Raw genomic sequence first — 13959 nt, forward strand, 5'->3', positions numbered from 1 at the left:
AAGATAGCCTCTTTGACCAAACCAAGTTACAGTAGAATTAGAGTGAATCTGGAGGATAATGTATTTTGTACAAGTTGCGTCGATGGAAAGACAAGAAAAAAAATTGCATAATGTAACAAAAGAAAGTCTTACAGTAATTAGATTGCAACTTTGCCTACAGGTGCAAAAGACAGGGATAAAGATGTTGTCTCTTACGACATAATCCATTAATACAGCATAATGCACACTGTTACTTGGATCTTGGCATAGTATCTGCCTCAAAATCCCTGTAAGTTCCTGTAAAAGTAAGAAGCACTTGATTTTAATACTTCATAAACTAACTGATCTACATTTGAAGCTAGCAGTCCTTCAAGCAGAGAAATGGAATGACTAATTTTTCTCCATACTGGATGGATGTTCATAGTCCACTTAGAGAAATACACACACCAAGGCAATGGCTAAGATACCACTTTTTGTGTTCAAATCCTTCTACTGAAAAAAGCATCATCAGCAGACATACACAAACAGACTAAAAAAAAAAAACCAAAAAAAACCCACCAAGACTGTACTTTTATACCTGACAGGCTATTGAATACCTTCCCAGATGCAGGGTTGCTTAGCCAGACAAGGAAAATGCTATGTAAATTAAAATACATTAAAAACCCAACTTCCTACTTTGAATTTCAACTTTATTACTCAAATTGCACGTTAGATTAAAAAAAAAAACAAACAGGAAATGATACAAATGCAGCAACAGAAAAGCACTTACTGTATCTTTGTTCCACATCTTTATGATTCTAGAATCTGCAGAAATTATTAAATCCAACTGATGCTGAAACTGAATTGACTTAATAGGCAGGCCATACTGGTGATCTTTGACTATCAGTGGGTTAGCAGACCGAAGGTCATACAATAAAACCTTGAGGAATAAAAGACAGATCAATTTTTCAATATTTTAAGGTTAAGAGGTAGTCAAACTAGGTCTTCATTAAAGATTTAAATCAACTTGAGATTTTTTTTCTGTTTGTTTTCCATAAAGAAATCCTCTCAAGTTCTGAAAATAATTAAGTAAGCCCATTTTATTCTGACAACATATTTTAACCACAAAATGTTTTAGTTTAATTGGAAAATTTAAATTTGCATTCAAGAGTCTACTATCCTTCTAAAGTGTTTTTCATTTCTATTGAAATTAAAATTGAAAAAATGAAACATTTTCAAAGCACTCTCAGCAGTTTTAAATCACTAATATTGCACTTTCACATTCTTGTACTATTCACAGAATCATAGAATTACCAAGGTTGGAAAAGACCCACAGGATCACCCAGTCCAACCATCCACCAATCACCAGTAGTTCTCAATTCTTATTTAGAAGGTTTATATCTTCAGATTCCTTCCCAGAAACCTTCAGATTCAGTGAGTATCCCTTTCACTCAGAAAAACAACAGGGAGCACAATTATTTTTTAGAGAAATGCTGAGTACAGGCTGTCTTCCAGAAATATGCATTTTTTAATCTAAAAAAATTCCAATGGAATCTCTGAAAAACTTTACATTTCTCATATGTATGAATACTAATAATTTGAGGGAAAAATAGTTTAGCTCAGATTATAAATATATCTCCAGTAAAGCTTGCATGACAAATATAACAGCATCATTACAAGCACAATTCTTGTATGTATAAGTGTCTCCAAAAAGTAGATTTCTTAACCCATTAAAGGATCACTAAAGGCAGACCAAAATTTCTTCACACTCTACTTGACAACTAGCATGGAAACAACGAATAAATGAATCAAAATGACGCTTCATAGGATAGGACAAAAAAATCCCAACACATTAGTTGATAGGCAATCACTTCTGCTTGTTTAGCTGCAATCAAAATAAGGTAGAGCGTATGTATTGCACCGACACAGTACTGACAGTCTCAAAAAGAAGTAACTTCCTCACATAACTGATTCTTAAGTCTTAAGAAAACCAGAAGGATTGAACTTTTATAGTATGCAGATTGGAGGTTGTGATGATATTAATAAACTCCTCAGTATTCTGAAGAACAGGATCATTTTACAAATCAATTTGCAGCTTAAGAGTGACTGTTACTGCTCCATACATGTCAGTCTTAGAAATACTTATATTATTGTGTATTACATTAAGTGCACTCAGTATACTATAGACCTGGACTGACAACTGCCAAGAGGATCTTCTAAGAAGTGTTGTAGAAGAAGTTAAGACTACCTGCCCAGTAGATGTTCCAACAGCCATATTCAAAGCTCCATCAAATTTCAGCGCTGAAATAGATGGCAAACAATCCACCCTGCAAAGCACAATTCTTAATGTTAGATGTTCTCTCTCTAAATGATGCAAAAAATGTTAAAAATAGCTAAAATAACAGCATAAATTATTCAGGCATAGCACACATAAAGAGTTACTTTATAACTAAGAAAACCTTCTTACACTAGCAATGAGATGGCAGTGGGCACTGTAATGCCAAGTGGGAACTGTTTTTAGAAGCAGAACTTTTCAAAACAAAGAAAAACCACCAGAAAAATGGCCTTAGATAGCCTTTACTCACTCTGTGTCTGCTGTCACACTGCTTAAAGCACAATCCAGCAGCCCAACTCGATTTCTTGTTCTAGGATCCCAGCATTCCACTTTACCCTAAAGAGTTTAGAAAATATATTTTAAGCTTATGCAACAAATATCAGATACAGTGAAAGTCTTTAAATAAAATTATGAATTCTTTTATCTACGAGTTATAAATCTAATTTCCTACCACAAGAGTTGTACTAATAAAGGCATACAAGCTCCACACATTTCATGTGTATTTAAAACAAACGTGCTCTGAATCAAAATGGTTAACACTAGATTTCTCAAGATTAAGTGGGCACACAGGCCTGCTAATTTCAACTGATAGTTACATTCTCAGGCAAGATAACACTATTTTCTCTCATTTGCAAAATCTCATGTATCTCAGCAAGCAAGATATTTCAGAAATTGTACCTGCACTCCACTCTAAGTCTTCCTGTTTAACAAATCTATACTTAATACAGCAAACAAGATCAAATTAATTACTTAAGTTCCTGTCATGATTCCTTCTTATCCTCATGCAAACTAATACAAAAGAGATACAAACACTGCTGCCCTTTTCATAGAAGGAATGCAAACATTTACCTCAGCTGTCCCTGTAGCAAATAAGTAGTGTACAGGATTGATGTCACAAACATTATTCTCTCTAAAACAGAAAAAAGAACAAGTTTAATGACTCCAGAATAATGTAACTAAAAAGATTTCTGTAATCACATACACTGTTGTTTAGCCTGGAAAAGCAGAAGTGGTGAGTGGGGGGAGGGTGTGTAAGTGGATGGCAACTAATAGCAGCTTCCCATACTTAAGAGGAGCTTACCAAGAATTTGGAGCTATCAGAGAAAATCAGAGACAGTGCTGATATCTTGAGATGGGTGAGGTTCCAACTGGATGTAAGGATAATATTTTTATGCCTTAAGGGTACCTCATCATTGGAACCGGCTGCCAAAAGAAGCTTTGGAATTTCTATCCTCAGAGTTTACAAAACCCCCTGGGAAAACTCATCTGAATTCAGCACTGGCCAAGCTTTGAGCATGAGACAGGGTTCAGGGTCTCTCCAACCTCAGTGATTCTACAATCTTCTGCCCAAGCCCACCACCTACCACCCAGCCTTGCCATATTGCTCTGCTCCTCTGTATTCTTAACTCAATTACATCAGAAGGTCTTCCTGATTACACGTTTGGAAGCTTACATCTCCAACATATTCTGACGAACAGCCTGTCTACTCTTTCCTCTTCCAAGTACCCCATTTCTTAACTGCTCAGCCAGAGCGCTGCACTTCTCCAGCAATTCTTCCAAAAGAGAAATATGTCTCCTTAGACCTCTCATCTCAACCTCTTCTATTCTAAGAATGCCACCTATAACTCTATAATTCACCCAATTTTCCTGCCTTACAGGCTTTCAAATTTTCAATTCTCATTTCCCTGATTCAGATTTCACTCATGACTCAGCTCTGCTGCTCCAAGATTTTCCTTCCCTCCTCCTCTCCACTGCTACTGGGTGTCTATGGTTGTGTCCACCCAAATACTGCTATGCTCCTTAAGCTATCCAACCCACTGTGGCTCACCAATCAGTGACTTTGATGAGAAGAAGCCTGTTCTTCTCATCTGCCTCTCCCCACACAAAAGAAGCCCAGCTCCTGCTATTGCTATGGTTTTCGAAAGAATCAAACACATGCTGGTGATATTAAAAAAAAAAAAAAAAATCAGTCAAACAAACAAACAAAAAAAACCCCAACACTCTTTGGGCTACTCCAAGAGTAGAAGGACAAAGACATGTCTGGGAAAGTACATACCCTGTGGGCAGATCTCTATGTGATGGCTAAATTGAGTTGCAATGGCAAAGTTATATATTTATTATATATATATTATAGTCTATATTAAGCAATTTTAATTGAGTTTGCTTTGTGGATGTTTTAAAGTATAAAAACTGTTACAAAGAATGACAGGATGTAAAATTAAATAAAATGAGGTTCAAGCTAGGCATATGTTGCTTTTCAATTCTACTTTACTGTGTATTTGGGCAGTATTCAGATACGGTACTGATGGTGAGCATAACAGTAGTTTGGTTCCACCTGGTGGATGGAAGACAGACATCATGTATTACAGTTACTTACGAAGCATCAGTTTGCAGGGAGTTCAGAAACCTTCCTTGTTCCAGATTTAGCCTGTACACTTCAGAACTACAAAGAAAAAAACACAATTACTTCTTTCCTGTACACTGGAGAAAGGATAACTCTTTGAAAGGGTAGATAACTGCAGGACAAGGGGAAATGGTTTTAAGTTGAGAGAGGGAAGATTTAGGTTGGACGTCAGGGAGAAGTTCTTTACAGAGAGAGTGGTGAGGTGCTGGAACAGCTGCACAGAGAGGCTGTGGATGCCCTGTCCTTGGAGGTGTTCAAGGCCAGGTTGGATGGGGCCCTGGGCAGCCTGGTCTAGCATTAAATGGGGAAGTTGGTGGCCCTGAATGTGGCAGGGGGGTTGGAGATTCATGATCCTTGAGGTCCCTTCCAACCCTGGCCATTCTGTGATAATATGTATGTTCATCAAACATCATAGAATAGCTTCACAGAATCCGCAGTGTTGGTAGGGACCACCCAAGGCCATCTAGTCTAACTGCAATGAAGATGGACAACCACAGCTAGCTCAGGTTGTCGAGGACCTTCTCCAGCTTCACCCTGAAAGTCTCCACAAAAAGCTACTTCATTTTCCTTACTAAGATGTTCATCACTTTTAAAACAGAGTACACTGAATTGCACTGCTGACCACAAATTTGCTAGTGCCTCAAAGAATAAAAGTCTTAATGCAGGAAACTGAATTAATTTTGGACTTTCACATTTTTCACTCTTCATATGCAGTCTCCACTTGGAAAGAATTCCTGCTTTATCCAATACAGTAGCATTATTAAATTTTCAGTTAACATTCATTTAGTTCTTAGAAAAAATTCCTGACAGAAGTAAAACAAAATAATCCATTCAAACACTACCTTGCTCCTACAAAGTACAGGTCACATGATGGATAGTGATAAGAGAAGTCTCTACCAAATTTTGGTATTCTTGTCCTGTAGTAATGTCCATGCTGTGAATGAAACTCCACATATCTGTCACACTGCAAGAAGACAATCTGAAAATAAAATGGAAAGAACTGAAATATAGAAGAGATAACTTGCCTCAGAAAACAATCAGTGATTTTTCCATGCTCGCACTGGTCTATCACAATCCACTTAAATAATTTCTACTAAAATGACAGAATTCATTCTTTATTCTCATATGCCACAGCAATCTCTTTATTAAAGATAAAATGAATATAAGGCATCACTAGAAAGCTAGATCTATAGTAGTAAATAATATAGCAAAACTCATATACATATAAATGAATTCTTCCCACTCCCATCACATTCATGCAGTATCTTAAACCTTGCCCAGATACTATGGGATGCATTAAGCATCACTCTGGCCCAAAATCACTCTATGATGAAGGTAAACAATTAAGTGACATGGACAATTACAGGTCAACAACTCACTCTAATGCTCAATTCTCTTTAGATTAGACTAGAAAGGTGCTAGTTTAGAATGTGTGTAGTCTGTATATCTTCACACAATAGTAAATCACTAAGATCTTAAATTTCCCCCTGTTGTACTGTGTTGCTATCCACTCTAATAGTGAGCAGCTCAGGAAAGACAAAGTACAGTGGTTGTTTTGAATGTCATGTTTATTTACATATTTTCCCTTTACATGAAGTATGTACAAAGTACTGACCTGGGTGACTACTTTATGCCTATTTAAGTCCTCTCTGTACTTTCCATTTTTCTAGTATTAGAAACTCTAGTGTTTCAACTTTTATTCAAGGGCTCACTCTTTTGAGATCCAAGATGAAAGTCAAGTATCACTTTTCATAAATATAATTACTATTTCATACAAGATTACAGATGCAGCTGCACAGCTGATATTATACAATGATGTTTTTCATACACAGCCCAATCAACCCTTTGTATGCTTAACTTCTTTATGTTTTTAATTGGAGGCTTACACTAAGGAAAGCTCTTTACTTCATTGTTTCAAACAAGATCAAGAATTTTCTGATTTTGCAGTGACGATACTGAAGTCTCTATGTCTTCGTGTGGTTTAGAAGTTAAAGAAATCACGAGAACACAAAATTAAACCACATTAAACTGAAATTATCAATATCACCTTGTTAGTTCGCTGTCAGTAAGCTATCAAGAAACTTTCTATCAGGAATAAGGAAGATATAGTTTGCTGACTTCTCTTTTACTACCTCCAAAAAGACTTTATTTTCTAGTAGTTGACAAAAACAAGCAGATATTCTGCTAATAACTATGTTACCTCTAGTAATTTTATGTCTTAAGCTGAAGTATCTACAACGTGGGACTTGAAGACAATTATGTCCTCTTTTATTAGAAAAGGATACAACTCAACTGGAAATCATGCTTGTTTTTCCTTCGTAATAATTAATTCTGAAAACTACAAGCTTGGGTTAGCAAAAGCATAGCCACTAGTGTGTGGCAAAAAAGACAACAGAGGAAACACCTGCCAATTTGGAAAAGACTACAGTAGAAGAGATACCACTCTTCATAAGTCTAAAACTTAATCCAAGTCTAAACCTTGAGAGAGCACAGAAACATAACTGACTTTACAGATACAAACATGAGCAGAAGTGAACAGCATGCTCTGTGAAAACACAAATGAGCCTCAAAATGATACCTTACAAGGTTAGTGGGAACAGACTGGAGAGGACACATTTTCATTTTTTTGCACAGTGCCCACGAGGCACTGTATCTAGTGCAGGGGCTCTCAATTCAAGAGAAATGTTGAGAACATCAACAAAGCCAAACCAGATAAGGGATACAATACAAGCCCTAGATGAAAAGTCTGGATGAATCTCAGTTTGTTAGTTAGGCAAAGAGGACACTATGAAACAATCTAGTAGCAGCCTACAACTGAAATGCAGTTACAAAAATGACAGTCAAACTCACTGCAAAAATTTCAGGTTTGGGCAGGCTGGACAAGAAGGAAGAATTGTTTAGGAGGTGATAACAGAGCATTAGTCTTATTTCGTGCAGGAAATGAACCCTTGATAGGAATATTACATAAACTCCTTGTAAGGAATATTTTTATGATTCTAACCATTTCAAGTGCAATTTCTCAAATACTGTTCCCTCTTTGTCACATTTAAAATATTATAACTTTCTGAAATCAGTTTTCTTTCTAATAATTTAGGATGTTTTTGGAAAATACAATTGAAGATAAGGTTGTCAATACAGTACCAATTTCAGTTCAAAACACACATAAGCCTTATTGTTTGCTTGACCAGTCAGAGATGGGCGAACAATGAGAATACATTCCTCAGCCTTGCAAATAATTGCTTGGTCTTTACAACCAGAAGCAGGAGTCTAGCCTATTATATCAGTCACTCACTTCTTCCATTGAGTCCACACATTATTGGAAAACATAAAAGGGAAAACTTTGAAAAACCTAGAGCTAGAAGGCTAGAAAATGTGTCTGAAAGCATAAGACAAACCTGTATCAGTAATGCTGAAGTCTCTGAGGAAAAATTCCTCAATAAAAATTCCACTATTAATATGCTGTGTTCCAATGAAATCAGCAAAACTAAGTGCTTAAATTTCCATATTTCATTTTAGACTGAATACTCTGATGAATCAGCAAAGTTTATAGGAACAGGTAACATCTTTTATCACACCAAGTGCTGCAGCTGGAAAAAATGCAGAAGATTTTGAGCATGTTTCTGAGGGCCCTCAACAGAATTAGGAGTAATAATTGTATTGAGCCTGAAAAAGGCACACAGTTGTAACAACTCAACTGTTTCTTCCAGATACAGCAGTTATAAACAAAACATGTTACTTCTCTCCACAATTTTTGCTTCATTTATATACTTGGTTATCACTGCTATAGCAAATCAGCCTAATTCAGCTATAGCTACCCCATTTCTCATAAAAGGTGCATGTTGGCTACTGTCACAGCTATTATAACCAAATCTTACACTAGCAAGAACAACTAATTATGTTTTATCACATATGATCACAGGATAGCTGACTATTTGGAGCATTTCTCTACTGCAGACAAAAGACTTTACAAGTGGTAAGGCAAATTACAGTACAAAGAGGCAAAGAAAACAATGTTTTAAAGGTACAAAAAATGTTTATCCTGTTTGTTTTTTAAATAAAAAACAATCTGTTCCAAAAGTTGTTGATTGACTGCCTTTACTATATATGAAAATGTATTTTAATATACATATTACACAATTTTCTCATTTATACATTGAAAACATGAAACATACCTTTGAGTAATCATCTGATAAAATCTCAAATGTAACCACTAAAGGAGAGAACAAGAGAATTTTAAGTTAACTAAGTAAGCAAATTTATTTGCAAACACTGGCACAAATCCTGAAAATAATATTTACTCTTATGCTAACCTTTAGCCATCTAAGTATTCCCCACAGGTGTCAATGTGTAATGCAGACATCATGATAAAATCTTTAATTAGACGACATTATTTGCAAAATAATAAGTTACTTAAGAAAACCTTAGAAACTTATGAAGCATCTTATAATCTTTTTATCATTCCTGTATACTTGATACGCTCCTCAATGCGGTGCTCAAACGTGTATTTAGGAAGGTCTGATCAAATGCTTTTCCAGTGAGTGGGTGGTCCACGGAGCTTTGGTGAACCATCAAAGATAAGAATAACAGGGGATCAAATGTACTACACACACATCTTCAGATACAGCCTTCCTAAGGCATCAGCTTCCAGAGATTGAGCTTTGAGGGGCCAATAATCACAAACACAAAGGCTACTGTTCAATACGTTGAGGTGTTCAGCAGAGACTCCAATTAGCTTTAAATAAGGTGAGTTCGGAACATTAGGGAGAAGCTGCTTCGCCTAAACTGTTTCCAGTTAAATAAGGCAGGTTATTTAAGGTGACTCTATGATACAATGCAAGTTAAACACATTTTTAAAACCTTGCAAGAAGCCAGTTCAAAAAAATTAACTCTGAGCTCTAATTAACTGCAAGCATTTACTATTACAATGACTCATGCTCTTTCAAAGTGGGTCTCTCTCATGCCACGCCTTTCTTTCTCCAGCCTTCCTGATCCTCCCTCCTTATACTACTTTGTAGCACTGTCTAACCATACAAGATTCCTTGCAATAATAAGGAATCAAATAATAAAACACTACTATGCTCTATTTCCCTTTTCCTGATTTAATTCAGTAGCTGTCATTCTTTTTTTTTTTTTTTTAAACATAGCATATCAAAAATAGACCAGTTCCATTTCTCACTAATGATTCAATATTGCACTGTTCTGTGCTTTCTGTGCTCAACCCCTCAGTTTCATTCACCTCTCTGCCTTCTGCCATTAGTCTCCTAAGAACAAAACCAAAATAAACCCCCAACTCTATAGATCCTAAAACCTCCACCCTCAGTCTAATTTCCAGCACATTCTCTCTTTCTCAGAGCCTAGATGGCTTCTTGCTCTCATCTCCCTCCAAAATACTAGCAAACAATGTGAAATTGGGGCTTTTCCTTTGCTACCACCTATGTCCAAAAATAATAATAATAATAATAATAAGGAAATATACAAAACAAATCAAGGAGTTCTCTTTAACTGACTTGGGCTGCAGTGAGAAAACAAAAGAATTCATTTCAGTAGCAATGGAGCAACCACAGAGCACTCTCCTACATTACTGCTTCAGAGTGGGAAGAGATCAGAAGGAAGAACTGCCTGCTCTCTCTTTCTCTCTCTCTCTCTCTCTCTCTCCCCCCCCTCTTCCTCTCACACACACACACCACTCCCCAAAAAGAGCAGCAGCCTTCAGCCAAGTCTCTCTCTGAGTCCCACACTTACTGGCTCAGAGCAGATCTTACTGTCTTCGTACAGCTCCAAGAGAGGTAAGAACTTTACAGAAAAAAGAAGGAAAAATACAGAGACTGGTGAGATTTTATTCTAGATTCTTCTGTTCCCCCAACATATAATCTGTCCCCTTAGAACAGGGAGACAAATTTCTATTTGAGTCCAACCTGAACTGTAGACAAAAGATTTCTCCTACTAACAGCCACAGCTTATACTAACCTTCAGAATCTAAGCACCTTTCAAACTTTTGGGATAACTGGTAAGTATCGTAACAGCGGATCCTCGGTTTGTAAGTTCCTGAAAGAAGAATTTGATTTTTAATACTGAACAAAAAGATAACACTAACACATTTTTTAAAAATACGATGTTTTATGTATACATTTCCTACTACAACTATGTTTCTGTGAATGGATAAAGAGGCCTCTTAGTAACAGAACTTAACAATACCTTCCAGTGAGTCTGAAAAACCAAGCCTCCTTGTGCCATTAAGGCTAACTGAAGTATTCATGTTAGGATTTGACAGAAAATGCAGCATTATCCTCCATCCTTTGAAAAAACACTCGGTGATGCTCAGAAGTTATTTAAAGCAAGTTTATGAACACGCTATAAAAACAAATAAGTTGTTGTTTTGATAACACAGGTATTCTTCTAATACAGTTGAAAATTAAATTTTTCTCAACTTAAGTTCCAAGACATTCATTGCATCACATCTTAAGACTAGGCTTCCACGATTATGTTCAAATGCTGCATTAAAGAAATAAAACAAAAAAACCCTCTATCTTCTACCTGTCATGTTCTGTGATAAACCATTATTAGTACTTTTGGCCTCTGCTACCGAGGGATCCTTAGTTAACTCACCAACTGCCATAATATACTGTCCATCTCTTGATACCTTAATCTTGGTGCTAACTGTGGGCATTTCAAAGTCTTGAATAAGTTCAATTCTTCTACGGATATCTACAAAGAAAAAAGAAATACACATAAAGAGAAATTATTTGTAAAGCTAGTACTATTATTATCAGTCCAATACTGTAATGATTTCTTATGAAAGTATGTTGAGTTCACTGAATAAAACTGAATATATTTAAGGTATATCTTTGTCTTTAACACAGGCCAGGAGAACAATGCAGTACACTAACACTGAGAAGCCAGCTATCTCCACACCAGACAGATGCCTGTCTCGAGGTGCTAACCATGTGACAAATTATAACAGGCATTCACAAAAAGGTTATATATTCTACACAACAAAGATGCATAATATATTCCATCACTGTTACTTCCATGCATATTTTTTAGTTGGCTGCTTTACACAGTGCTCATGATGGTACGTAAATATTTCCGTTGATATTACAAATTTAGAGTAGAATTGAAAGGTTGAGGGAACTGGGCTTGTTTAGCTTGGACAAGAGAAGGCTCCAGGGAGACCTCATTGTGGCCTTCCAATACTTGAAGGAGGAATATAAACAGGAGGGAGAACAACTGTTTACATGGGTTGACACTGATAGGACAAGGGGGAATGGTTTTAAACTGAAACAGGGGAGGTTTAGGTTAGATATTAGGAGGAATTTTTTACTCAGAGGATGGTGACACACAGAACAGGTTGCCCAAGGAGGTTGTAGATGCCCCATCCCTGGAGGCATTCAAGGCCAAGCTGGATGTGGCTCTGGGCAGCCTGGTCTGGTGGTTGACAACCCTGCACATAACAGGGGGGTTGAAACTCGATGATCTTTGAGGTCCTTTTCAACCCAGGCCATTCTATGATGATGATATGATAAAATCACAACACTGCCCTCTAAGCTGAGCTTAATAAATATACAGGGGTCTATAGCTAGATTTGATCATAAAATATATGTTGGATGCATCCACCACACTTGCGTACAATCTACCATCTCCCAGTATTTAATGCCTGAAAACGATGCTGGCAATGTTCTATCCATGCAGCACTACATAGGAAACTAAAGTATGGCCTTCTAGCATTACCTACAGCTTTAAATTTGTATTTATGAAAATAAGGTGTGCACAATTTCCTTGTGCCAGCAAACTGACCACTTCTGGATTAGCAGATCAGATGTGTACAGCCTCATTCTGCTGAGGGCTGCGATGGGAAAACTCACCCACATCTTTCTTCTGTAATGCTCTTTTCTTCCTGTCTGAGAGCCACTGTAAGGAAACACATCAGTATTCACGTTACAGCACACGAGCAGAATCAGAGAACTGTTACAGTCTAACAAATCTGAAAAGAGTTTTTTCTGCCTGAAACATCACTTCTCCCTTCTTAATTACATTAAAAATTCCAGTAGTAAGCTCTGAGGTCCCTTCCATCCCAACCACCCCGTGATCCCACGAAGCAGAGCAGCTCTTCTCGGACGCTCGCCAGCTGCGGAGGCGCCCACGCGTCCCGCCCGCCCCCTCAGTCTCCCTCCCGCCCGGGCTGCCCCTCACCTCCGGGAGGCTCCTGCCGGCGCTCAGGCTGTAGATCTTCACCTCGTTGAGGCTGGAGACCTGCATGGCGAGCCCACACGCCTCTTCCGGACCGCAGGGGAAGCGGAAGGCGGGCTGGGCTCCGACCCGGCAGCAGTGCGGTGCGCGGGCGGGGCTGCGGGTGCGGCTCCGTCAGCTTCCCGTTGCCGGCCGGCGCTGAGTGTCGGCGGGCACCGGGAGAGAGCTGTTAGATAAATCGCGTTCTGCAACGTTAGCGCTTAAAGGCGGCTGTATGATGCTATTTCAGGCGGTGCTCGGGTTGAAATCACAGAGTAGGAAGGAGCTGCTTGGGCAGACGTGGCTCGTTTTCTTGCCCCACACAAATCCTGGAAATCACTGCAGAATCGGGTTGGGCAGCATCCTTCCAGCAAACGTAAAAAGTAGGACGGCGTTTAAATTCTATGTAGCATCGCTTTAAACACAGATCACAGAATTAGAGGGTTGGAGGGGACCTCTGGCGATCACGCAGCCCGGGCCCTGCTGAAGCAGGTTCCCCACAACAGGCTGTGACAGGGACACAGAGTTGCCGGGGTTGGGCCATGCCTATTCTGACTTAGAAGTGCAGCAACAAATAAAATATGATGTTTTTCCACACTATGAATGTTTTTGCGTACCGCTAAATGTCACAGCTTTTCCCCCGTGACAGTACACAGCTGGTGTAAGAGCTAAGCGAAACCATATCAAGTCTTACATGCAGAATTCCTTGCATAGAATCATATTAAGGTTGGAAAAGATCATCTAGTGCAATCGTCAGCCCAGCCCCACCATGCCCACTGACCACATCCCTCAGTGCCACATCTACCATTCTGAGCACCTCCAGGGTTGGTGACTCCACCACCTCCCTGGGCAGCCCGTGCCAGTGCCTCACCACTCTTTCTGAAGAAGAGATGTTTCCCAGTATCCAACCTGAACCTCCCCTGGTACAACTTGAGCCCATTACTTCTCATCCTATTTCTGTTACTTGATAGAAGAGGCCAACCCCACCTCACAGCAACCTCCTTTCAGTTGACTGTAGAGAGCAATAACGTTCCCC

At 38.4% G+C, this 13959-nt stretch overlaps 1 protein-coding gene across 2 annotated transcripts in view; it reads right to left on the reverse strand.

Moving 5' to 3' along the window:
- NOL10 (nucleolar protein 10) overlaps positions 1 to 13152 on the reverse strand; it is a 51181-nt gene extending 38029 nt beyond the window's left edge. Inside the window, exons 1-11 of one of the 2 annotated variants that reach the window (XM_031611318.2) lie at positions 12888 to 13152; positions 12560 to 12605; positions 11304 to 11402; positions 10665 to 10742; positions 8870 to 8907; positions 5540 to 5676; positions 4671 to 4736; positions 3143 to 3203; positions 2544 to 2629; positions 2207 to 2285; positions 749 to 898 (exon numbers count right to left, since the gene is read on the reverse strand). In XM_031611318.2, coding sequence (XP_031467178.2) covers positions 749 to 898; positions 2207 to 2285; positions 2544 to 2629; positions 3143 to 3203; positions 4671 to 4736; positions 5540 to 5676; positions 8870 to 8907; positions 10665 to 10742; positions 11304 to 11402; positions 12560 to 12605; positions 12888 to 12953 — 906 coding nt within the window. In that variant the 5' untranslated portion in view covers positions 12954 to 13152. Of the gene's footprint in view, positions 1 to 748; positions 899 to 2206; positions 2286 to 2543; positions 2630 to 3142; positions 3204 to 4670; positions 4737 to 5539; positions 5677 to 8869; positions 8908 to 10439; positions 10487 to 10664; positions 10743 to 11303; positions 11403 to 12559; positions 12606 to 12887 lie in introns of those variants that run through there. The other variant, XM_090136368.1, reaches the window with a different exon arrangement.
- Positions 13153 to 13959: the final 807 nt, after the last annotated feature.

The sequence above is a fragment of the Phasianus colchicus genome, chromosome 2 (assembly GCF_987193195.1).
Source record: "Phasianus colchicus chromosome 2, bPhaCol1.hap1.1, whole genome shotgun sequence".
Taxonomy (NCBI): Eukaryota; Metazoa; Chordata; class Aves; order Galliformes; family Phasianidae; genus Phasianus; species Phasianus colchicus.